At 40.1% G+C, this 26,720-nt stretch overlaps 1 protein-coding gene and 1 long non-coding RNA gene across 3 annotated transcripts in view; one reads left to right on the top strand and one right to left on the bottom strand.

The window, feature by feature from the left end:
* Positions 1-10,154, bottom strand: part of LOC138848442 (uncharacterized) — a 92,095-nt gene extending 81,941 nt beyond the window's left edge. The window contains exon 1 of the long non-coding RNA XR_011386225.1: positions 9,715-10,154. This is a non-coding gene — a long non-coding RNA (uncharacterized lncRNA). The remainder of the gene's footprint in view (positions 1-9,714) is intronic.
* Positions 8,747-26,720, top strand: part of KCTD8 (potassium channel tetramerization domain containing 8) — a 281,251-nt gene continuing 263,277 nt past the window's right edge. For both annotated transcript variants that reach the window (XM_002709409.5, XM_008248384.4), the window contains exon 1: positions 8,747-9,850. In XM_002709409.5, the coding sequence (XP_002709455.1) occupies positions 8,896-9,850 (955 nt within the window). In that variant the 5' untranslated portion in view covers positions 8,747-8,895. The remainder of the gene's footprint in view (positions 9,851-26,720) is intronic.

The raw sequence follows: 26,720 nt of genomic DNA, 5'->3' as shown, positions 1-26,720 counted from the left end.
GTCCTCCCAAATTAAAGCATTTTTGCTTTAATTGCAATTTTGAATGTTTATTTATTTTCATCTACTTGAAAGGTACAGAGAGAGAGAAAGAATGAATCCATCATCCATTCACTGATTCACTCGCAAATGTCCACAACAGTCAGGCCTGGGCCAAGGCAAAGCCAGGTCCAGAACTCAGTTTGGGTCTCCTAAGTGGGTGGCAAGAACCCAAGTACTTGACCCATTACCTGCTGTCCCCACAGTGTATATTAGCAGGAAGCTGGGTCAGAAGTGGGGGCAGGATTCAGTCCCAGAAATTCTGATATGGGACGCAAATGTCCCAATTGGCAGCTTATCCTGCCGTACCACAATGTCCATCTCTAATTATATTTTTAAAATCTGATTTGACTGACATATTTTGAAATGTATAAATAAGAAATATACAAATATTGATATTTTTCTATTTAGCATTGCAAAGGAAAATTAAACAGCATCACTAATTCCTTCCTGTGAACAGTCTCACTGCTAATTAGTCGCACTGTAGACAAATAATTTGTCTAACTTCATTTTAGGCTTTCTGTATGCAGAGCACTGAATTGAAATTAAAACAACTGAATAACCTCTGTCTTCAAAGAGTTTGTTATCTAGGTAGAGGTAGAAAAATTCACATATGAATGCCAATTTCAAACACATACACAAGCCAAAGAAAAATAAATTGTAATTACAAGTTCTGTTTGGATGTTGAGAGGCCAAAAATAAACAGCAAACACTATCTTTCTTGAGAAAAAAATTACAAATATTTAGCACATCTAAGTGTAGTTTTTTAAAAAAATTCTTTAAGTTATGCAAGTTTCCCATATTTCATATGTAGATTCAGGAATGTAGTGACACTTCTCCCCCAGCCCTCTCTCCCACTCCAGCCCTTCCTCTTCCTCCCACTTTTAATTTTTACAAAGATCTATTTCCAGTTTACTTAATGATCATACAGTTAACCCTTCATTAAGTAAAAGAGTTCAACAAATTGTATGAAGAAAAAGAGAAAAAAAAGAGGGGAAAAAAAACCCCACTGTTCCTCAATGGAAGAGACAATCACTGTATACAAACATCGAATCTCAAAATATCTGTTTTACTCCAATACATTACATTTTAAGTAATTTATTAGTTACCTCAGATCAGAGAAAACATATGACATCTGTCTTTCTGGGACTGGCTTATTTCACTATGTATAATGGTTTCCAATTGTGTCTATCTTGTTGCAAATGACAGGATTTCATTTTTTTTTTTTACACTCAAGTTCTGAATTATGCATTTTGAAATACTTAAGCATTTAGTGATACGGTACTACATTCATTCTCTCCTTGCTAAAAATTATTATACTGAACCATATGAAACTGACAACTTTTGAGTTTTTACAAAAGTGTCTATTATACATGGTTCATCCTAACATGACATATCAAGTAGGGAAAGATACTGTTCAAGGCCTAGGCAGTTCATTGCAACCAAGGACCTCAATCATTTGATATATGATCAGTCATCTTTTTAAACATCCCAATGATAAGGGAAGCAATTTGACCTGTTAAATAATACATACTGCATTTTACTTAATCAAACTATCATCATTCTCATCTACATTCTACAATTATAATTTTAATAGTGGATCACCTGAGCACATGTATTTTAAAATTTTAATTGCTTCTTCTTTGATTTAAGATAATTTTCAAACATTTTTCTATTTGCTAATCTTATGGTGAAGAACTAATTTTATAGATATAATTTACACTGTACTCTCATTGGTGGTAAGTATAATAGGAGAATAATAATATTTATAATAATATTATTTAACCTCCATAGTTACTTCAATGAAGTGAGGTGCTTTGTAATTATCTAAACAATGTTCCTGACAAAGCTAGTAAGCAAGACAAGGAGTTAAAAGGTATAGGGAAGGGTTGTATTGTTGCTAGGATTAGGATTTTAGGAGTGGGATAAAATTCATCAATTAATAATCTCCTCTGCTCAAAATAATAAATAAAAGCCAATGACTTGGGGCCAGCTTTGACACAGTGGGTAAGATGCGGCTTAGGATAACTGCATTCATATTGGATTGCATGGGTTTGAGTCTGGGCTCTGCTTCCAATTCCATCTACCTGTTAATGTGCACCCTGGGAGGCAGCAGATGATAGCTCAAGTAGCTGGGTCCCTAACACTCCATGTGAGAGATCCTGATTGAGTTCCTGCTCCTTACTTTGTCCTGTCCTAACCCTAGCTGTTGTGGGCATTTGAGAAGTGAATAAGTAGACAGAATACCTTTTATTTTGTTTGTCTATCTTTGTCTCTGTCTTCAAAAAAAAATTTAAAAAGGGTTTATAAAATGGGGGCCTTTCTAATATAAATTGGCTGTCAGAAATTAACATTTTAAATTTACCTTATATATTAGAGCCCTCCAATAGGTGTTTTATTAACAGTTGCAGCACAAAATTTGTAAGATTTATATTATGCATACTTGTATGGTACCACTAGTATTAGGTTACTGGTTTATGTTATATGAAAGAGCTGAAAAGTCCATCTAGAATCAAAATATTATCCCTTTTGTTCAGTCTAATTAAAATTCTCCTAAGGTTGTGGGGAATTATACTGCCCCTTTCCTCAGGCTTTGGGGAGCTCGGCTGCGTATAAACTAGGCAAAAAGTTGGGCAACATGAAATACTAAATCCTCTGTTGTTAACCACCTCTCAAACACACAGAAACACACACACACACATGCACAGACACACTGTACTAAGTGAAATAGCCAATTCTGTGTCGCTCCCCGTCTTCATGGAGGAACGACACAGGACCCTGCACTGTTCTTTTATCTGCTCGGCCCTCCCCGGGTTTGCTGCTGGTTCTTCCCGGGTTGGCTACTGTCCCTTCCACCTCCGTGGAAGGGCGGTTCCCCCTGGCCACTTTCCCCACTTCCGCAGGGGAGCGGCACACTGCCGGCCGGCTCTCTCGGGGGCTGCACAGGTGTTCCCCTTAGATGTTCCCCTTAGATGTTCCTGGTGCATGCCGTCTCTCTCCTCCTTTATAGTCCTCCTCTGCCAATCCCAACTCGGCTGCCCACACGCCGAGTACGCTGCTCTCCTCCAATCAGGAGCAAGTCCTACAGTTTATTGGCTGAACTGGAGGCAGCTGTGTAGAAGCTGTTTTCTTCTCTCCCAGCGCCATACTGTGGTAGAGCAGATGCATAGAATAAGTCTTAATTCCAGTAACTCAGTCTAGTCCGAGTTGCTCCCCACAATTCTGGAAACTTAATATGTACATCATATAATTTAATATGAAAGTGGCTTGCATATTATTTTATTTCACAAACACGTTGACCATTTTTATGTGCCAGGCATTATACTAACTCCTTATCAATATTAAACAATAATCTATACAACTTACATAAATTTCTTTAAGTCCTTAATTTCATAGTTTTATATGGCATCACCCTAATGTTCATAGTACTTCTGTAAATTTTTACGTATACAAGAACTAAATCACATTATATTAAGACACTCATTAAAATTGCTGTTAAATACTAACATCTGCATCAAGCATAGACACTGAATTTTCTAAATAATTTACATGAATACATTTTTCTTTTCAAAGAGTCATTGATATTCTCAAAGCTGATATGTGAGTTTCTGCTTTCTAACTTGTTGAATTTGTAGGTGTCCTTCTCACTTCATCTTCTGTCTTGCACTATACAGGTTAACCCGCTGTTTTACCCTGGCAGGAAACTTACTTCTTCCATTGCATGACATCATTTGCCCACAAGACAATCATTGCCTTGTCTGTTTTACTCAAGAGGGATATATGCTGCAAAACTTGTTCAAATTTCATCATTATGGGAGTGTGGTGCTCGTGTCAGGCAAATCCAAATTTTTGGTAGTTAATTAGTTTCTTCTCTTTACAGTGTTTTCTCTTTTGGTGCTTGATAGATGTTTTGCAGTCCCTATTGTATTTGTTAAATGACTCTACTCAAGCACTCAGCTCCAGGCTCCAACCATCACAGCCCTGTAATAAAACCTTATGAAAGTCATGTTTTCCTACTTAATCTTTAAAACATGTAGGTGCTTTAGAGGTACAAATGCTCTACAGTTGTGCTGTGTAATATAATACCCACTTGCTACATGTGACTATTGAGCACATGAAAAGTGGCTAGTCTGAATTGTGATGATTGTACAATACATATTGTGTTTTCAAGACTGACTATAGGAAAAAATGTAAATTATTTCATTAATATATTTGCTTGATTATACATTGAAATGATAATATTTTGGATTTATGGAGCTTAAATAAACTAATTAGACCACAGTCAGAAGTTACAAAACAAATATTTTTAAAGAATTGGGACAAGATAAATTTATATCAATGAAATTATGTCGGTGTCTTGGATGAGAATGTGCAAGAAGGAGACTGCAGTGGATACAGCCAGCGAAGGACAAAGTGATGTGGAGATTTCATAACTGTAGGGTTCCGTTACCCCTGTCTTGTGTGGGTGATTCCGTGAGGCTGCCTGCCCTGTCCAAGCGGGATGTTGAGAGGGCATGGTAATGGTGAGACACGTCTCCCCGGCGGGACTCTGCAGCCTGGCTGCTGGCAGGCAGCAGGAGCCCCGCCCCAGGGCACATTTTCCCCTACCCCTGCCAATCAGGTAAACTGCACCTGGGTGTGGCCCAGGCCCACCTGGAAAGCTACCCTAGCTCTGTGGCCTTCAAGCTGATTGGAGAAGCATAGCGGCACCAATATCAGCTTCATCCTATAGAATCAGTATTGCCCTGCATTAGTTATGCCCCCTCTGCCTGCCCTGATCCTTAATACAGTGGACATATTCACCGAAGCCTGTCCCCAGTGGGGACAGTTCTTCTTGTGGAAGAACACTGTCATCCCGCTCTCCCCAACGGTGCAAGCCTTGCAGGATGAGCCCCCAGTCTTAGACGTGAATAGTTGAATAGTTGGAAAGAAAGTAGGTGGAACTACTACAATCCTAAAGCAGGATCTTAGCTCTGTGGAGTTAGGATATGGCTGTGTTTCCTTTCCACAGAACCACGGTGTGGAAGTCATGTAATAAATACAGTGACCTCATCACACTCAGATGGCCCTGTTAGTGGGAACATCATTGAACAAGAAGCTTGTGATCTTTATTTCTTCCACTTTACCTGAGGAAACCAAGGTTCAGAGGGTTAAGTAAGTAGTTGAAACCACAAAGGTAGTAAAGAAAGCTAGGTTTCTAATCTAGTTCCACACTACTCTAGATCACACTGCTACCTTTTGAAATGTTATTTCTCTCAATCAAATAAGATACAGCTTCTGTCTTTAAGTCACTCTCAGACTCCTAAACAAATATTTCATGTGTTATTTTAAAATGTAAATTATGCATTATTATCTGGACTTGATATATTGTCTTCCATTTGTTTGCTAAGGGTTTGGCTATTTTAAAATACACTGGGAACTGGAACTATTCTAATGTAGTTTCTAGTCAGAGAAATTTGATGGCTGGCCTTTGCACAGTAGCAGAAGCTTTTAGGAAGCACTTGCGTTTGTGATAAGATTATTGGTGTCTGTGGCTTAACGCAAAATGGTTGATTACAGTCGCTTGTGTGGATTGCTCCGTTCACCAAATGGACTGCTTCAACTGTCTATTTTCCCCTCTTTATTTTATTTTTTAAAGATTTATTTATTTGAAAGTCAGAGTTACACAGAGAAAGGAGAGGCAGAGAGAAAGAGAGAGGTCTTCCATCTGATGGTTCACTCCCGAATTGGCCGCAACAGCCGGAGCTGCGCCGATCCAGAGCCGGGAGCTTCTTTTGGGTCTCCCACGCGGGTGCAGGGTCCCAAGGACTTGGGCCATCTTCTGCTGCTTTCCCAGGTCATAGCAGAGAGCTGGATTGGAAGTGGAGCAGCCAGGACTCGAACCGGTGCCCATATGGGATGCCAGCACTGCAGGCCGTGGCTTTAACCCGCTATGCCACAGTGCCGGCCCCTACTTTCCCCTCTTTAGATATGAGTTTCTTTTGATCAGATTCTGTTCTTACTTTCCCTGATTTTAATTCTTAGTATGTTGAGTAAGAACTTGTCTCTGCAATCTCATGCTTAGCTTTGTGCCCAGCATCCATGTGATACATCGTCACCCATTTACACTAGGAGCACATTTCTACGCAGACAGCATTAAACGGATGGAAACTGGCTGTGTCTTAAGGGCTAGGCACCACTCTGGAGAACAGAGGAGAGCATCAATTTCATGCTATACTTAAAATCTGGTGGGAGACAGCTAAACACTGGAGTGATCAACCTTGTTTATATGTAAGCACTGGATCCTGTGGGAACATATTAGGAGGGCCCTTAATTAGGTTGGGTGAAAAATGTAAATTTACGATTTTCAGAGAAAGTGGTATTTAAGTCAGACCTGGAAGACAGAGTAATCAGAGGGAAGAGATTAGAGAGTGGTGGAAGAGGAAAGGCATTCCTAGCAGAAAAGAGAGAGACAAACATTCAGGAGCTGCGATTTGTTCTCTTTCCAGTTTGGTTGGCAGGTGTGGAAAGGAAAGCAATAAGATGCGTATAGGGAACAGCGAGATGAAGCAGATGAAGTGTTCAATCAGCGTTGAAAAGACATGCTTTTAAAAAGCAATGTATCACACAAGGCAATTCATTTAGAATAAAAATTTTAGATTATTTTATAAGTATGCTTTATGTAATTACAGATTTCAGATTAATAATGTTGAAGTGTTCCTATCCATATATATGTATTTATATATATTGTCTATCCACTTCATTACAATTCTATCATCTGTACCATACTTATCATTAGAGACATTTACCTCATGATAAATGGATTTCATTAGTAGTGGTTTGAGGCATTATTATTTATTCATCTTTGAAAGTTATAAATCTACTAATCCCTTTTTCCAGTGTATGACTTTAAGTTACAAATGTTTGCTGTGCTTCAAATGACATAGAAAACAGTCTATTTTTCCCATTATGCCAATAGGAAATTTCAATGCTTGGTTTTAGGTTTTAAACGAAGAAGAATGAAATCAATTCTACTTAATTTTATCAATCATTTTATAAATGTGGGGAGGCATTAGGATTAAGTAAAAGAACTGCATGAAGACACACACAATAAATACAGCCCTAAGTCTTGGCCTTTTGGCAAACACATTGTGTTCTTTCATTGGCCCAGCAGGCTTTCTCTGCTGCAGGTAATCAGATTTCAAAAATTAGCATAATATTTTCTGTGGATGTGGCTTAAAAGGATCAATTAATTAAATATAGTTTACAATGAATAACGTATTGATTGTTCATTAAAATTTAAAGCAACAATCGTGTCTTAAAGGTGGTAACATTTTTTGGTGGAGAGGAAGGGATTTTAAGTAAGCATTTAAGATATCTTAAAAAATAGTACAATCTGTATGTCATTTTACTATTAGTAGATAAAGTTCACTTACAATATCACTACTTTGTACCACAATAGACTTTTCACTTTTGGGCTTTATAGATAAAGAATTCTTCGTGTTTCAGAACGCAGAAGGACGCCTCTGGATGGGTAATACGTTGGCTTCTCCCACACAGAGCAGAAGAGAGAGCTCCTGTCCACATTTCCATCCTTACTCTTCCTCAGACAGAAAGGTACTACCTGGGCCATAGGCAAGTGGCAATAAAGGTGACCTTAAATTCATGTAATTTCCATTTGTGACCTGACTCTTGGGAGTTAGAAGACTAATCAAATACACTCCATTTACCCAGCTCTATGGAGTTGAACGGTCAACGGAGAGACTTATGGAGGGACTGATCAAAACTGTGAACAAATGGGGTGAATTTTCTCCCCGCCTCAGCCCCTCCCTCCACATCTACCAAGCACCCACTTGAGTCAAATTCTGCAAAGATCAAATGAAGAAACAGCTCCATGACAGCCCCTCACTGATTCTGTGACGTGCGAACAGATTCGAGTTGTCCATCCTGAACTCTACGTAGACCATGCAGTTCTGAACGCAGGCACACAATCCGATTGCAGCGGAATCACAGCCTTTCCGCCCTCCGTTCCCAAAAGTGCCACCAAGCCGCGGCGACAGCTTTCACTCTGCCGGCATGCCAGCAGCTGCGGGGATTTCACATTAGATGGTCAGAACCAAAAACCTCCGCTCCCTCGGCCGTTCCCCACGCTCACCTTAGGGCGAGCGAAAAACACTAGTTTTACCGGGCGAGCATCGGGGCTGGAGGTGAGGCGTTAAGGATGGGGGTGAAGAAGGGGAGGAAAGAGTGAAGGAAGGGATGGACCGCTCCAGCTGGAGACGCTGTCCTTTTCCTCAGGTCGTTTGCCGCCCGCTTCTCCAGGAGCAGCATCAGCCCCCGGCCCGCCCCCTAGCGTCGGAGCGCGCAGCCCACCCCCCGAGCCTATCGCTTTAAATGACAGCGTGGCCCGGGTCCCAGGCCGGGGCTTGACGTCACAGCCCGCCTCCCGGGCTGCGAGGAGTAGTGAGCGCCACCGTCCGCCCTCCCGGCTCGCGGCGCGCTCGCCAGCTGCCTGGGCGGCGAGTTTTCCTCGCGCAGCCCCTCCTCCCGCCCTCCCCCGCCGAGAGCCGAGCTGCGGCCCCAGAGCTTCTCACAAGTCGCTCGCACACTTCCCCGTCGGCGCCCCGGAGGCGCAGCCGCTCCTGCGCGCGCCTCCACCGACACCGCTATCTCAGCCGCCGCCGCGCCGCGCCGCCCAGCTCCACATCCGCGCGTCGCTCCCCCGATGGAGCTCGGGCGCCGCCGACGCCGCCGCTGCCCTGAGCTCTGAGCCAGGCTGCCCCGGCGGAGGGCAAAGGCGGGCGCACGCCGAGGGCCCGCGGGCTCCGGGAACCAGAAAGTGCTGCTCTCCCGGGTCACCTGGCCGGCGGCGAAGGGACCATGGCTCTGAAGGACACGGGCAGCGGCGGCAGCACCATCCTGCCCATTAGCGAGATGGTCTCCTCATCCAGCTCGCCTGGCGCTCCGGCGGCCGCCGCTGCCCCGGGGCCCTGCGCGCCCTCGCCCTTCCCCGAGGTGGTGGAGCTGAACGTGGGTGGCCAGGTCTATGTGACCAAGCACTCGACGCTGCTCAGCGTCCCGGACAGCATTCTGGCCAGCATGTTCTCGCCCTCGAGTCCCCGGGGCGGCGCCCGGCGCCGGGGCGAGCTGCCCAGGGACAGCCGGGCGCGCTTCTTCATCGACCGAGACGGCTTCCTCTTCAGGTACGTGCTGGACTACCTGCGGGACAAGCAGCTGGCGCTGCCCGAGCACTTCCCCGAGAAAGAGCGGCTCCTGCGCGAGGCCGAGTACTTCCAGCTCACCGACCTGGTCAAGCTGCTGTCGCCCAAGGTCACCAAGCAGAACTCGCTCAACGACGAAGGCTGCCAGAGCGACCTAGAGGACAACGTTTCGCAGGGCAGCACCGACGCGCTGCTGCTCCGTGGGGCGGCGGCCGCCGCGCCCTCGGGCCCCGGAGCGCACGGCGGCGGCGGCGCGCTGGACAAGCGCTCCGGCTTCCTCACGCTGGGCTACCGCGGCTCCTACACGACCGTGCGCGACAACCAGGCGGACGCCAAGTTCCGGCGAGTGGCGCGCATCATGGTGTGCGGGCGCATCGCGCTGGCCAAGGAGGTCTTCGGGGACACGCTGAACGAGAGCCGCGACCCCGATCGGCAGCCCGAGAAGTACACGTCCCGCTTCTACCTCAAGTTCACCTACCTGGAGCAGGCGTTCGACCGCCTGTCGGAGGCCGGCTTCCACATGGTGGCGTGTAACTCGTCGGGCACGGCCGCCTTCGTCAACCAGTACCGCGACGACAAGATCTGGAGCAGCTACACCGAGTACATCTTCTTCCGTAAGTCCGCGGCTTCCGCATTGTCTGGCTCTGCCCCGCCCCTCGCGCACCTGCCGCGCGTTCTGGCCAGGCTGCAGACGGGGCAGGAGTGTCCTGGGCGGGAGATCCTTACCCAATTTCTGCGGGCAGCGCTCCCTGGTGCAGTGGGCGCAACGCGATGAAACACGGCTGCACGCAGGACCGCTCAGTCGGGATTGACTGACCTTTTGCTCCGTCCGGGGCTCTCTACTGCCCAGGACGAGCGGAAGGGAGACGGACACGGGGCTGGTCGCGGACGTCGTCCTCCCCGGGGCTCCTGTAGGTCAACTTGCGTGTCTGTTCGCGGCGTCCCTCCAGAGGGCAGGGTGGCATCCAGGCACCGGCGCGCGCGGCCAGGATTGCTTGGCAGCCGTTCAGGTCCGGCGCCCGTGCGTCTGGTGACGCGTGGTTTCCGAAGCCATGGGGGCAAGTGCTGCCGGTGCGCTGTCTTGGGGCGCCTGGTGGAGAAAGGTTTCCACGCACGGTTGGGAAAACACATTTTCCCCGAGCCACTTAGCACTTGCAGCGCAATCGCCCAGGGTTTTGGCAGGGGAGTTTGGAAGGAACTGGAGTTAGAATGTCTGAGCGTTACCGTCAGGGTTGGAGATTAGGAAAGGGTGTGTGTGTGTGTGTGTGTGTGTTCGCGCTCGCAGTCCTTTCTGCATACCTGAATGCCAAAGGGGGTTGGAATACACTTTTCCAAGGTGAATGAATAAATGCGGTGGTTTTGCCTCTGAGACTGAGGATCTGGGAAAGTATTTGGCAGGATGCTCTTCGTAGTGCGCGGCGGGAGGGAGCCCTGTGGAGGTCAAGGACTCCACCAGACACCTCAGCCATGCCCTGGGCTGGGAGGTGCGCTGAGCACAATACCCAGTGACGTCTATGCAGGGCCGAGGACAACGACCAGAGAGCAACTTGGCCAAATGATGAGCCAGCTGGGATGCCGGCAGGAACATGATTTGGCAAGCGTTTTTCCTTTGGCACAAAAACAAGCAGCTTTAAAATTTACCTGTGGTGTAATGGAGCCCAGCATTGAAGGACTATAATGGAAACAGACTATGTGTTCTAGAAATGCACCCACTATTTGCGGATTGAACGTTATTTTGGCTAGAGAAGTGGAAGAGACCTCTCCTGGCACAGGTGCAAGCTTGATGGGAAGGTGGCAGTGTTTGTATATTCTGGTATTCTTGGAGGTAGGGTGAGGAAACACAGCTCACGAACTGTTAGTGTTACATTATCTTTTAAATAGAGCTGGATCCCACCTAGAAAGCAGCTCAACAGAGAACTAAATGAAGTGCCCACTAAAGAAAGATTTTTATCAAAGTGTTACTTGTTACACAGTAAGATGATTGGTAGTCAGAAAAGCTAATCAAGGGAAGCTAGTATTTTATAGTTCATATAAAATTGATATCTCTTTAATAGGTATTAAGTAATTTACTTTTAGTATTCTGTACATTGTATTCTTTATCAACAAGACCTTTATCGACAACTTTTTAATCATATATATAATTTCAACAGATATGTATCCAGTCATCTCAGAAGATGCATTGAAGTGAACTTTTGACTTGCTAGCCAGTGACTTGTCAGAGAAGATTTAAGAATCAGTGTTCTGTGGAGTTAAGTTTCTGAAAGTTCAAAAATCTTCAAGTTTTGGTCTTCCTTTTTCCACAAGAAAGTTGTAGAATTGAGAATGTTTATTACTTAGGTGATGAAAAGATAATACAGTTAGTCTCTACTTAAGGAAAACATGCCTCTAAGAGGCTCTACTGAGATCGGAAACTAAGCCATTTTAAAAATAAGGTAATTTGAGAGATGCTTGAATTCCGGATCTGTTTCACTTCTGGGCCTAATGAAGTATTAAATAAAATAAAATATTCAGATTGTTAATAACCACTTGCAGAGTACTTACATTTCTAATGAGCTCTGAGATTCGGTCATGGTAGTCCCATAATTCTAAGGGAGACTCCCACAACCACATTGATTATCCTAATTTGGAAGGAAGGTAATGAAATATTGTTACTTTAAAAGGGTAAATCCAGTCATGGATCAATCAAATGTAATTATCATTTTAAATTATGGACATAAAATTAATCTTGTCTACTTATATATATTTATATTTTGTACATTTGCATTTTCACAAGTTAGTTTTAGTGGGATTCCTTTTACTGTTTGGTGAATGAAAATATCTTGTAAAATTTCTGTATATCCATCCTACTCAATTAAAATAATAGAGTACAGTCCCTTTTAAAAAAGATTTTGAGTGATAATCACAAAAGCAAACTTACTAGATGCTGTTTAACTACTTATTTTTTAGATACAGAAAAGAGACTTCATATCTTTTATTTCTCCCTTTGACATGGTTCTTTCAATACATATTTATTGTATAACTTGCATTTATCAAGTGTATAAATCTTATTTTGACTTTTTTTTAAAATTCAGGTTATTTGTGAATTTTGTAGTTTGCTACTATTCTAAAAATTATGGAATTGTAGTTTATACACCTGAACACCAATTTTAATTTTCTCTACTGCCTCTGAATGTCTGCTGTAGAAAGGGAAAGTGGAAAATAGTTTAAGTCAAATGGTTCAGTAATCCCAGGTGCTACTATTTGCCAAATGTGTGATCTTGGTTAAATTACTGACTTGTTCTGTATCTTACTTTCTTCTCAAATTGTGGAGTTTATCAGAGTAGCAATTTCGTAGGACTTGAGAATCCATGTAAAGTGCTTATATTTAGGCCTAACCCATAGTAAAATCTTTAGAAGCGTAAGCTGTTACCATTATAAGTAATATGCTGTGGACCTTATCATTCTTGTGAACATTAAATTTTATTTTTTAGAGTAGGTATAGTAATTTAATTGTAAAGTTAATTAGAAAGTTACTTTGCAATTAGATGATAGTATACTAAATTTTCACAGGTTTGAAACAACTACCTAACTTAATTATTTCCTGGAACTTGAATTCTTCAGGCTAACTCACTTAGGCTTGCCAATCATATTCCAGTTAGTTTTCCTGGAGTGACTCCATCAGAAGCCATTTCTGATTCAAGGCCAAGATGTGTTTTAGCACTCTCTACAAGGATTTGAAACTTTGGCAACATTTTCTGATAAATACTGAGCTGGATTCATATCTCCCTAAGTGCTTGTGTCCATGTTTGGGCTCTTATACTCAGTGTTATATCCAGTCTATTAAACATTTATACCACCTTTGTTTGGCTACATGGACACATTTAAGTACTGCCACTCTGAACTAATGATTAATCAAGGCTTTTTAGTACACTACAATGTCCACAGAGTGCTTTAAAAACTAGTGGAAAATGGACTTTAAAGATACTTTGCAAAAAAACTTTGAAATCTATGCATTATATTTTCATAATATACATTTGCTATTTTTATACACGCACACACACACACACACACACATTTCAGAGGCAGAAAGATACAGAGATTTCCAATCTGTCAGTTCACTTCCCAGATGTCCTCAATGACCAGAGCTGGGATAGACTGAAGCCAGGAGTTGGGAGATCAATCCAGGTGTCCCACAGGAGTAGCAGAGTCCCAATCCATCCAACCATCACCTGTTGCTTCACAGGATGCCTAACAGGAAGCTGAACTCAGGAGAGCCTAAGAACCCCGACAGGAGACCCAGGGGGTTTATCTGATAGATTAAGTGTTTACTCACTTACAATGCGTTTTCCACAGAATTTTTGAAATCCTCTTGTACTAGTACTGTTAAATTTCATAGTACTCTTCAAATACTGAAGATGGATTGTCCTTTTTTAGGGAAAGCAGAGTGAATTATTGTACTCCCTGTTTTTGGAAACATCTGGGAAGTGTAGTTATGGCTGTTTTTAACTATCTCAAAGGCAAAAGGGTGTTTTGTATTCATATAGTTTTGCATAGACAATAGATAGTAAACGTATTTCATATGTAATATGTAAATTTCCCATAGTTAGAACTAACATGCATTTCCTTTATTGCTGAAAATCAGAGTTTACAGGAAAGGTAGCACTGATTTACTATTCTTCTCTTGCAATACTTCAAGATTTGAACTCCATGTGTCTATGAAAGTATACATTTCTCTAGGTTATACTTAATAGTAAGTTTGGTGTATTTTTTGTTGTTGTTGTTGTGATATATGACAGTGCCAAACCCAGGAATTAATACTATTATTGAGCTGTGCTGTAAAATCTAATTTGTATTAATGGCATTTTGTATCTACTGTTTCAGATTCATTCTGATTTCACTGTGTTGGGTTGAAGAACACTAGTTAAGTTGAAAACATATTTAATGCTTAAATAATATTTAAAATACAGCTATTGAGCTGTATTTTAAGCAAGCCTTTCTATCAAGGGCTTTCTAAGAAACATTTTAAAAGTCATATTGTTCAGATGCATACTTTTAAGAAATTAAAAAATATTTTATTGTATTTATTTGAAAAGCAGAGAGAGAGCAGGAGAGTGATAGTTTGTAGAGAGATCTCCCATCTGCTAGTTCATTCTCCTAATGCCCACAACAGCTAGGGCTGAACCAGACTAAAGTCAGGAGTCAGGAACTCAAGTCTGGCCTCCCATATGGATGGCAGGGATGCAACTGGATGTGTCCCCTGCTACCTCCCCAGGGTGCCTGTTAATAGGACTCTGGAATGGAGAGTAAAGCCAGTCCTGGAACCCAGGCACTTGTATGTAGGATGTGGGAGCTCTGGGATTTGGCCTAACTGCTGCACCAAACAACCACACCAATGCTTATCTTTGAAACTGTATGCCATATTCTATCCTAAAATTTTTTTTTTATCACTGAGCAACATTTTATGGAAAATAATTTTATTAACCACTTATTAAAAAATAGGGTCATTCTTTCACTAGAACAAATGTAAGGGTATTTGAACTCTAATCCAGAAGGTGGCTTTTCTGTTCAAGTGCATTCTTTTGATAGTGAGAAGCTACAACAGCAGAGGTTTTGTAAGGCCCTACCTAGAGGTTGAATGGCTTTCAGAGTCACTCCAACAGGTGAGTTAACTACCCTGTAGATTGTTAGTGTAATGGAGAAGCTCTAGTTATTAGGTTGAATATATATATGTCTTGTGCCTCTCCTCCATGTGCTTTTCATTGTTCCTGTTAAACGTCCAAGTCCCTAATTAGTTTATTATTACAAACTTAGTTCTATTTGCATTTTCCAAAAACAAACGTTGATGAAGTATTCTGTTCTGAGTTACTGTCATTCATGTTTATTTTGTCACCCACTGGCTATTTAGTGTACACCCTCATATCAGAGGCAGGTAATACTGAGTGAACCCTTGCTGGGAAATCCTACATTCAGTCTCTATCCTGGGTCTTTTCATAGTACACTAGGTGTAGGTATCACACTGCATGTCTTACAATATGCAATTATTTGTTTTCATGTTGAGTTTCTGCACTAGCTTGGTGTTTCTTTGAGAATTTGTTGTGAATCTTACTTTCATATTCTCAGTGCCCAATGTAATGGCTAATGCTACATTAAGAATTTAATATGTATTTGCTGAATGCAAGTATGAACTAAAGAATGAACTAAAAATATTGGAAGTTATATTAAGATAGCTATTGAGTTTGAGACTTAGTTGCACTTCACTTAAAGTGCAGTTACTGAGAAATTAACAGGCTATGGCACAGATAAGATGTAAAAGTATAGATAAGACAAAGACCTTGTGTTTAAGGTTATCATAGTAAGCTTTAAGTAATAGTGTTATATGTTAAAGGGGGTTTACTTACTATAGTAGCAAGGGGCAGAGGTAATTATGTAAGTTGCTACAAAAGCACCATGAAGATTGAAATTAAGTAAACTATTAACTAAAGTATGGGGCATATTAAAATAATGTTATAATGTTCTTTATATTCAAATGTAGTTAGAATTGTAAACATGGACACAGACACATTCTCGAATTTCTTTACATTTCAGTTATTACAAGAATAGAAGGTGTAAGGGAGCAAATCTCTGACTTGATTTGTATAACGTATGAAAGATGCTGGACAAATTCTCAGTGCCTCAGCCTACCCACAACTACCATGTTGAGTACTTACCTCCTTTTTAACGTTAATTTAAAAATATTTGAAATTTTTTATATTTTGCTCTGCTTAAAAGGGCAGAGGAGAGGTTATCTTTCATCTGCTAGTTCATTTTCCAAGTGGCTGCAACAGCCAGGGCTGGGCCAGACAGATGCCAATTGCCTGGAACTCCATTCCAGTCTTCAACATGGGTATTAGGGGCCTGAATACTTGAGCCATTAGCAATCAGGAAAATGCAAATCATAGCTACAATGAGGTATCATCTCACTCCAATTAAAGTGGTCATTGTTAAAAAGACATAACGAATGCTGGCAAAGATGTGGAGAAAAGTGAACCCTAATACACTATTGGTGGGAATGCACATTAGTAATACCTTTATAAACAAGTTTATGGAGGTTTCTCAAAAAAACTAAAAATCAATCTACCATTGCACTTAGCTGTTCCACTTCTTAGCATATATCTGAAGGAATAAAAGCTGCATATGAAAGAGATTCCTGTACTCCCATATTCACCACAGGACTATTTGTAATAGCCAAGTTATGGAATCAGCCTGACCATCTAGTAATAGATGAATAGATAAAGAAAATGTGATGTATATATACAAGGAAGTATTATTGAGTTACAAAAATTGAAATCCTAACATTTGCTGTAAAGTAGGTGGAACCAAAGATCATTATATTAAAATGAAATAAGCCAAAACCCATATTTTCTCTTTCATATATGGAAATTAGTAGATATAAATTTAAAATAGTGATTACCAGAGCCTGGAAAGCATGAGTGGAAGGGGTAATTTGGATGACAGGTACTAAAACACATTTGAGTGCAAGTAACTGGTTCTGGTGTTCCACAGAACAGTGTGTTGACTAAAATTCACAGTAAAGTATTATATTCTATGTAGGGAACTAGAAGAAGGTGCTAATAGACTCCAAACACAAAGAAAAGACAAGGAAATGGAAAGGCTAGTTGACTGGTATTATTAGTTTCTGCTATGCATATGTGTTGAACAATTGCACTGTATTCCATAAAAAGATGCAATTATTTCACATTAAAAATTAAAAACAAACTAAAAAATCTTAGAAGCAGAATGACTGCTGCCTCTAGATATGATCTGGTCCTATTGTATAAGTGAAGTTCTGGAAGTATCTAGCTATATGGACAAGTATTTGCAAAGGCTAATGTCTAGTTAACTAATTGTTGTAATCTGTACTCAGTTTTCAAATGATGTATTAAAATATGCTTAACAGGTAATACTGTTTAATGATCAGTGTTAAAATATCAGGTTTACCTATATTCTTGTACCTTGTGTCAAGGTAGTCAATGAAAATAAACCAACTTTCCTGGCGATAATATCACACAGTTTCAAGATACTTTCTGGAATGCTTATTAATTCTATGCTTGTTCATTAGCTAAGGTTGGGTCAGTGAGTGCTCAACATTTAACTTAGTATATTATTTTTACCATTTTGTAGCCAACTTTTTGTTATACTCTACTTATATAGGAAAAATATAACAAGTATAACAAAGTAATATACTAAATAAATACAGTGCTAACTTCTTGTCATCAGAATTGAGAATGAGGTAACCAGCCATGTGTATTATCTCCATTTCTTTCACCAGTTGCAGTAACAAAAACCTTGAGAATAAGATTCATCATTTTGCATCAGATGCATTTTCTAATATCTGGTTCAAAATAGACTCGGGAGAGTACTACTGTGTTTAGGAAGAGACAATGCCAAAATCTCTTGACTTCCACTCCATTGAAGCAAAGCTTGAACATTATGAATGATCCAATACATTGTTAGTCAATTCTTGGAAAATTCTGGCTCTAGCTTTAAAATCATGGTAAAATAATATAATCTTTTTCCTGAAGGGAAAGTGTTGTTGGTGGGGGGGAGACAGAGTGTTCATTTAGTAGGTTTGTTATGAGGATTCAATGAAGTAATCCATACAAACCACTTAGAATTCTATCAGGGACAACTTACAAATGCTCAGTGTAGTTGTCATTTATTAATTTAATAGCTTCAAAATACATAGTCAGTTCAATTTCTCTACATTATTAATTCCAAGTACCAGATTTCCTCTCTTTTTTCTTTTTGAAGAGATTGAAAGCTATGCTCATTCCAAACCACCCTCAAAAGGCCTTGCTTTTTTGAGTTTTTTTCTTTTTAAAATTACTGATCTGTTAAGTATAAAACAAATTAAAAGATAATATTAAATGAAGTTTACTCTAGTTGGTTCTTCATTGCTTAGGGGAAAGAATGTACTCTTCCAGATCAAGTGATGGTCAGAGGCTGATTTTGACACAATGAACAAAAATACTAGTGTTCCATGGAAATTGTCTCAAGCCATAGAATGTATTTAGTCAAATCACCTCTTAATCATATTCTTTCTTTATATTTCTGATGAAAGCTTTTAACTTTGAATTTAAGCAATTTTATGTAAGAGGGCTAATTGTTACAGAGCCAGGTGGGCTCAGGCATCACACAGAATTTAGGCATTTGGCCAAAATTTTGCCTAGATTTTGCATTCAAATACATATCTTCACAATTTTAGGGAAACTGTTAGCTGTCAACTCAATCAGACTCCATTGAAATGGCCCTGGCATGTTGTGAATACAACTTTTTTAAAGCAAAGATATCTGAGGCTGGCAGCCATTCAGAGGTAACTTTCCAATTTTCTAACCTCTTTGGTGGAGGCACAGTCTAGCATGTCTCTTTGCAGGTGGAGGATAAAGATTCATGCGTATAATTCCAACTTCTGCTTTTGATAAGAAAAGTTGCCACAGTGGCAACTTTATAGTTAGTGATGACAGGAAGCAGGCATAGTGATTACAAATTATAGGTGTCATTATATATATATACACATATGTATATATATGTATATATGAGAGGATTTAGGGAATGAGTCCTCCTAATGTTGGTTCAAATTTTTAACAAAATAAAGAGGGATATGATAATTGAGGTCCTTGCACTACTGTAGTCTTAACCTTCATCATTACATAGTTTTAGTTGTTTTTTGCTGCTTTCCTTTTTATCACTTGAATTCTTTATGTGAAAAATGGCAGAAAGTGATCTTTTTCCATTTACTTCTATGGAATGTTGTAAGTAATTTGTATCATGTAATATGTGCCTAATTAAGCAGATAATTTCTTCTTTTAGTGTGTCAGACTGTCGTTTCTTACAAAGGATGTGTTTAGTATATTGCTGTTAATAAAACATTTATTGAAGATGCCATTTTTCATGAACTATATAATGTAATAATTTTTTAAAATTCAGCATATATAAAAATGACCAAACTGAGAGAAATCAGAGTTAGATAATTTTAAGTTACTACATCATATTTATTTAGTCCATTTAAACTTTTTCATGCATTTTTTAACCAATGATACAGACCAGCCAGTCTGTGAGATGCTGAAGGTACAGTTGTAGACAGTAGTGAACATATTCCCTCCTTTTCAGAACCAGGGCCAGAACATACAGATCTGCAAGGTTGTGTGTACTGCTTGACTTTAGATAGCACATGTTAGGTGAATGGCACATGGAGTATATGTGAAATGCACAAATTGCAATCCTGTGAGAGGACTGTGCTTGTGGCCAAAGACCACGTTTATTTCTTACTAACTTAATGCCAAAAGAGTCTAGGCATGACTGTATGAGTGTGAGTGTGGATGTGGATATGGTTCAGTGTATACACACACAGACAAGTATGTTTTGGGAGGATGTCAATTTGACTCTATAGATAGGACCAGCACTTAAAAACATTTTTCTTCTGAACTGTGGTTTATATAAGGAAATGGGACACTATTATTATTATTAGTCTGTTGCACAAATCGCCTGCTTATTATTAATCTGTTGCAAATTGCCTGCTCATTTTATTTGAAGAGAAAGAGAAAGAGAGAGAGAGAGAGAGAGAGAGAGAGAGAGAGAGATACCGAGAGATACCCGCAATACTCAGGGCTGGGCCAGAGTGAAGCCTACAACCTGGAACTCAATCTGTGTCTCCATTTGGAGTACTTGAGCCATCATATGATTACTCTCAGGATGTGCATTGTCAGGAAGCTGGATTAGAAGTGGAATAGCCAGGTCTTGAACCAGGAGTCTCAAGCAGCGACTTAACTGCTGCCCCAAACACCCACCCCAAAAAACAGTCCTTTGAAAGTGATAGTCTTTCTGGTTTCTATACTACATCTGACTCCTTTTCTGAGTATTTTACCTTATAAATAAATGTAAAAATCAATTCAAAAATCCAGATTTTACTGTATTTCTTATAGATGCTACCTGTTTCTCATGCATAAATCCTAGTATCAAATCAAAGTGAAGAGTTTTCTTGGTTACCTTTGATAAGTATTCTATATTGAAGATTAACTTAGGATTGGAAAGAGTAATGAATATTCCTTTCAGAAGTCAATGGACTTGTAATGAGTTGCTTTAGCATGCTTCAGAGACAGTGGTAAAAACCTCTATATTTTCTGTATAGTAGAAGATAAGAACCTTGTTAGTAATTGTTAATTTTGATGGTGAACAGAACCAGGAGTACATTAGTAAGCCCAGCACTAAGTGGCTGTAGTTTGGTATAATTGTTCAATTTTCTTCTGTTGTACAAATGTGTTTCTAAAGCATGCAAGGATTCTTGTGATATTTCAGTTTTTACTTTCTGTATTAGCATGTTTAGATTGCAGAATAAACTTAGTTCTCTCCAGCTGTCTGTTTTATAGTTGCCACTATCAAGCCATATTTATCATCATTATAATTTGGTACTTAGCATTCGTACTGTGAAACTCAGTAATACCCAGTATTTGGTTAACCTAAAAATAAAAAAGATTTACTTCACCATTTTAATATAATCACTGAATCTAGGGAATATGGGCTGTAATTTTTGCTAAATCATATGCAGCATGTTAAGGGTTGAATTCGATTCTCCCAGCATATGTGTTGAAGCCCTAACCAGCCACTTCCACCACCCCTGTATTTCAAAGAGTGACATTGTTTGCACAAATGCCCTTATTGAGGCGATAGATGTAAAGTCAGGGCATTAGGGAGGGCCCTGATCCAATATGACTAGTGTCCTCATACGACTGGGGACACTTGGATTCAGGGAAATATAGACATACATGTACATAGGGGGAGCCTCGTGAGAAATGATGACAGTTAGAAAGGCATGTTTTATAAGGCAAGGGATGCCAGAAATTGCCAGCAAAACAACAGAAGGTAGGAGGAAGCATTGAACAGATTTCTCTCATGGATCTCAGGAGGAATCAAACCCTTCTGCCACCTTGAACTTGGACTTCAGCCTTCAGAATTGTCACATAATAAACTTGAATTGTTAAAGCCGTTGAGTTTGTGGTACTTTGTTATGACAGCACTAGCAAACTACAATAGTAGTTTCAGACTCTAGCTTGTAAAATGTCTGGGAAAAGATTGACAGTAGTTTTTCAATGCCCTGTATTTTTCATAGGTTTTAGGTACAGATACCTTCAACTAATTTAATCTGCAAAATTAAATTTTTGATGCTCTTAATTGGCTATATTTTTTAATTAATTTATTTCTTAAGGAATACAAAGCTCATATGTACAACTTTAGGAATATAGTTATTCTTTTCACCATACCCACCCTCCCACCCACACTCCGACCCCTTCTTCTCCCTCTCCCCTTCCTAGTCCCATTCTTCATTAAGACTCATTTTCAATTAACTTTGTACACAGAAGACCAACTCTATACTAAGTAAAGATTTCAACAATTTGCACACACACACACACACACACACACACACACAATAAAACTGTTTGGGAACAAGTATCACATTTAACTCTTATAATACAACTCACCGAGGACAGAGGTCCTGCATGGGGAGTTAGTGCACAGTGACTCCTGTTGTTAATTTAACAATTAACACTCTTATGTTTGATGTCAGTGACCACTCAAGGCTCTTGACTTGAACTTCCTAGGCAATGGAAGCCTTTTGAATCCACAAACTCCATCAGTATTTAGACAAGGCCATTAGCAAACTGTGGAAAAATTTATTAAGTGTACTACATTGCTCACATACTGGATGGGAAGGCTGGGCTTCCAGGAATGATTCCCAAGAACATTACAGAATACGACTGGCAAGGGAGGCGCTGCCTGGTAAGAATCTGAGGGGCTTTTCTTATCCTGAGAAGCTCAGGATAAGATACCTGCCATGCAGCTAACCATACCACCTATGCCATGATTCATGCCAGTCACCATAAGATCATCTGCACACTTCCTGTACCTCTTTATGCCCCATTCACAAGGTCATCTGGTTATGGAATCTGAGTCACATTAAAGAACCCAGGCCACAAAAGTGTCCAGAAAGTATAGTTCTAGAAATAAAGCAGCAAAAAAAAAAAAAAAAAAAATTCTCATGACACATTATTGTCATATGTCTATGGAAATTTAGTATTTTTAAGGGAAATATTCTTAATAATTTTAATATGGTTTTGAAAGGGAGGGAGGGATATATATATATATATATATATATATATATATAGGTTCACTTGCAAGTGTATTGCTTCCAGTAGCCTGGCTGGTGGCAGGCACCGAAGTACTTGAGCCGTCACTTGCTGCCTCCCAGGTTGCACATTAGGAGGAAGCTGAATTGGAAGCAGGCTTGGCGTTTGCACCCAGGGCATCCCAAACTGTAACTTAACTGTGGTGCCTAAGAGCTGCCCCTTATTATTATTTTAAAACTTAACATTTAATCTTCACCACATCATATTAGATAGGTAGCCACTCTACTGCATTTAATGTGAATAATTAGATGTGCTGAAAATATATATACTTTTCATCTTATATTTTAAATTTACCCTTATGTTTTCTCTGTAATTAAAGACTATTTTTAAGACTTCTTCATCCATCATGTACCCTAATCATTTAATTCTTATTGGTGCATTTGATTTCCTGGTGCTTCTTTTACCTAACTGCCTCACTGATCATATGCAAGATACCTTCAACATGATTGTGGCCAAGTCTACTGTAGTCATGAGTGAGAATTCTTTTAAATACTCATTCAAAACTCATATAATTCTAGGAGGAAAATTGTGAGGCCTCTGAGTAGGCTTATCTGTCATTTGACAATACTGTCAGATTCTTCTACAAATGAATACACCAATCTACCCTCCTAGCAGCAGTGCATGGAAATTCTGTTATCTCTCACTTCTATTCTAACACTTGGCAAAACTGTTTTATAATTGTTGTATAATGGGGCTGATAATGTGGTGCATTGGGTTGAAGCCCTAGCCTGCAGCCCCACTCCCACATGGGCACCGGTTCAAGTCCTGACTGCGCCACTTCTGATCCAGCTCTCTTCTATGCCCTGGGAAAGCAGTAGAAGATGGCCCAAGTCTTTGGGCTCCTCTGCCTGCCTGGGAGGCCTAGAAGGAGATACTGGCTCCTGGCTTTGAATCAGCTCAGCTCTGGCTGTTGCAGACTGTTGGGGAGTGAACCAGCAGATAGAAAAAGTCTCTTTCTCTCTCTGGCTCTATCTCTCTCTCTAACTCTGTCTTTCAAATAAATAAAATAAATCATTAAAAAAATGTTGCATAAAAAGTGAAATTGGTATCTTGTTATTTTAAATTTTAGATTTTTTTTAGTGCTCATGATGGAAATAAAGCTTTTAGCTCTCTAGTCTATATAAATTAGAAAATTATTGGAAAATTTTCATGAGGCAGTCAGGAGGATCCACTACATTTATCTGTTTACCTTCTTCCCCTATTTAAATTTCAACCACAGCAGTAGTACTTTCAATACATACTCAGTTCAATGAGTGAATCAAGAGCAACCCAAATCTCACATAATGTAGTTTCTAGGATTAACATGTGTACATCTGATATAATCATCCTTTCTTTATGGAGCGGGTTTTATTGGAAAAGAGTTTATGGTTTAGCTGGAATGCAGAGTATCACTTGCTTATTACTTTGCCTCTGGTTTTAGGTGTATATAGGAGTGTAGTCTCTGATTTCTTATGTCTTAATGAGTATCAGTTGTGTCTCTAAGTGATCCAGTAGGATAGAAGTATGGCTTTGAAATAAATAAGGGTTTCCTTGGGTGTGTATCTTTGGTCCACAGAGAGTTTGGTGTCAATCTCTCTAGTAATTGTGATAGCCAGGGCCTTATTCTTGGTGCTGAGGGAGACAAACGTGACTGTCCCATTGTCTGCTAGCAAATCCCAGTGATGGTGGGGCTTACGACAGCAATTCTGTGGCTGTAAGACTGTGTGATGCAGATAGTTCCTTCCTCAGGTCCTTTTAAGAGTGTCCAGCTGGTACAGTGGCTAGTCTCCTGGGACTAGGGGACATGAACTGAATCCTGCTCCAGTCCTACAGGCTGACTACAAATCTATGCAGGAGAGTATGAGTCCAGAGAGGTGGGATGCAGGTAGGTTCTTCCCTATGTCTACAGGGTAAATTCCAGTGGCATTGTGAAATTTAGAACACTAGTTCTGGTGTTTGAGATTATAGTGAGTTCATTATCCAGATCTCCCAGGATGGGTACAGATTTTTTAATGGGTTGCATCTTTTGTTAGCCTCCAGAAGCTAAGGTGAATCCCCTTGTCTCATGTAGAGTGCATGAGCATAGCTGTGGGTAATGTCTCAAAACTCTCACAGTTACAGGATGCAAGGGTGTTTTCCAGATAAGCAAAAACTGAGAAAATTCACTACCACGAAATGGGCCTTCAAGAAATTCTGAAGGGTGTCCTGTATTAGAAGTAAGCATCATGAAAACACATGACACATCATGCTAAACACATGAACTAACAGAAGAGGTCAAATCAGTATCAAATCAACAAAATGACAGGTCTTAATTTTTTATCTATCAATACTAACCTTTAATGTAAATGGATTAAACACTCCAGCCTGAAGATTTAGGTTGGCTGATGGGATAAAAATAAGACCCCCACTATATGCTGCCTACAAGAAATTAACTTGACAAACACAGATATACAGACTGAAAGTAAAGGGCTCCAAAAGGTATACCAGGCAAATGGAAACCAAAAATTAGCTGGAGTAGCGATTCTGGTATCAGGTAAAGAAGGCTTTAAATCAAAAACTGTAAAGAGAGATAAAGAAGGGTATTATATTTTAATAAAAGTTTCAATTCATCAAGAAGACATAATAATTATAAATATATATGCACCCAACCGAAGTCCACCCAGGTATATACAGCAAATACTATAAGACCTAAAGGGAGAGATAGACTCCAATACAATAATAGTGGGTGATTTCAGCACCTGGTCTCATCAATGACAGATCATCCAGACAGAAAATCAATGAAGATATAGCAGAGTGGAAAGATACTATCAAGCAAATGGACCTAACAGACATTTACCGAACATTTCACACAATAGCTACAAAATACACATTCTCTCCTTTGCACATGGAACATTTTCTAGGATAGACTACATATTAGGCCACATATCAAGTTTCAGCAAATTTAAAAAGACAGAAATCATACCATATATCTTCTCAGACTACAGAGGAATAAAACTAGAAAAAACAACAGGAAGAATAGAACACTCATAAATACATGATCAATGAATCATTGAAGAAATTGAAAAGCAAATCAAAAAGTGTTTTGAAATAATTGAAAATGAAAACACAACATATCAAAGCTTGTGAGATACAGAAAAAGCAAAATTTTTATAGCATGAAATGGCTACATTAAAAAAGGAATATCTCAAAGATGTAATGATGCATCTTGAAGACTTAGAAAAACAAGAACAAGGCCGGCACCGCAGCTCAATGGGCTAATCCTCCACCTGCGGCGCTGGCATACTGGGTTCTAGTCCTGGTCAGGGCACCAGATTCTGTCCCGGTTGCCCCTCTTCCAATCCAGCTCTCTGCTGTGGCCCCGGAGTGCAGTGGAGGTTTGTTCTTGTTTTTCTTTTTCTTTTTCGTTTGTTTTTTTTTTTTTTTTTTTTTTTTTTTTTTTTTTTTTTGACAGGCAGAGTGGACAGTGAGAGAGAGAGACAGGGAGAAAGATCTTCCTTTACTGTTGGTTCACCTTCCAGTGGCTGCTGCGGCCAGCACACTGCGGCCGGTGCATCACACTAATCAGGAGCCAGGTGCTTCCTCCTGGTCTCCCATGCGGGCTCAGGGCCCAAGGACCTGGGCCATCCTCCACTGTAATCCCTGGCCACAGCAGAGCTGGACTGGAAGAGGAGCAACCGAGACAGAACCAGCGCCCCAACCGGGACTAGAACCCAGGGTGCTGGTGCTGCAGGTGGAGGATTAGCCTAGTGAGCTGTGATGCCAGCCTTTACTACCGAATTCTACAAAACATTCAAAGAGGAAGTAACTTCAATAATTTTGAAAGTATTCCAAAATATTGAACAGGATGAATAGCTGCCAAACTCTTTTGTGAATCTAGTATCACTTAGTTATTGTAACTGAGCCAAGACACAATACAAAAATAAAACTAAAACCTATATCCTTAATGAACGTGCAAAGATTCTTAACAAAATACTAGCAAATCAAATCCAAACTATATCAAAAGATCATACATTATGATCAAGTGGGATTTGTCATAGGAATGCAAGGGTGGTTCAACATTTCCAAATCAATCAATGTAATAAGTCATATCAACAAAATGAAGAACAAAAACCGGATGGTCATTACAACACATGCAGAGAAAGCATTTGATAGGATTCAATACCCTTTCAAGATAAGGACTCTCCACAAATTAGGTATAGAACATTATAAAGGCTATATGTCAGAAACCAATAGCCAATACATGTTGAATGGAGAAAAGCTGAAAGTATTTCTCCTCAGATTTGGAACAAGACAAGGATGTCTTCTT

The sequence above is a fragment of the Oryctolagus cuniculus genome, chromosome 2 (assembly GCF_964237555.1).
Source record: "Oryctolagus cuniculus chromosome 2, mOryCun1.1, whole genome shotgun sequence".
In the NCBI taxonomy this organism is placed as follows: Eukaryota; Metazoa; Chordata; class Mammalia; order Lagomorpha; family Leporidae; genus Oryctolagus; species Oryctolagus cuniculus.
This window is presented reverse-complemented; position numbering and strand designations above follow the sequence as displayed.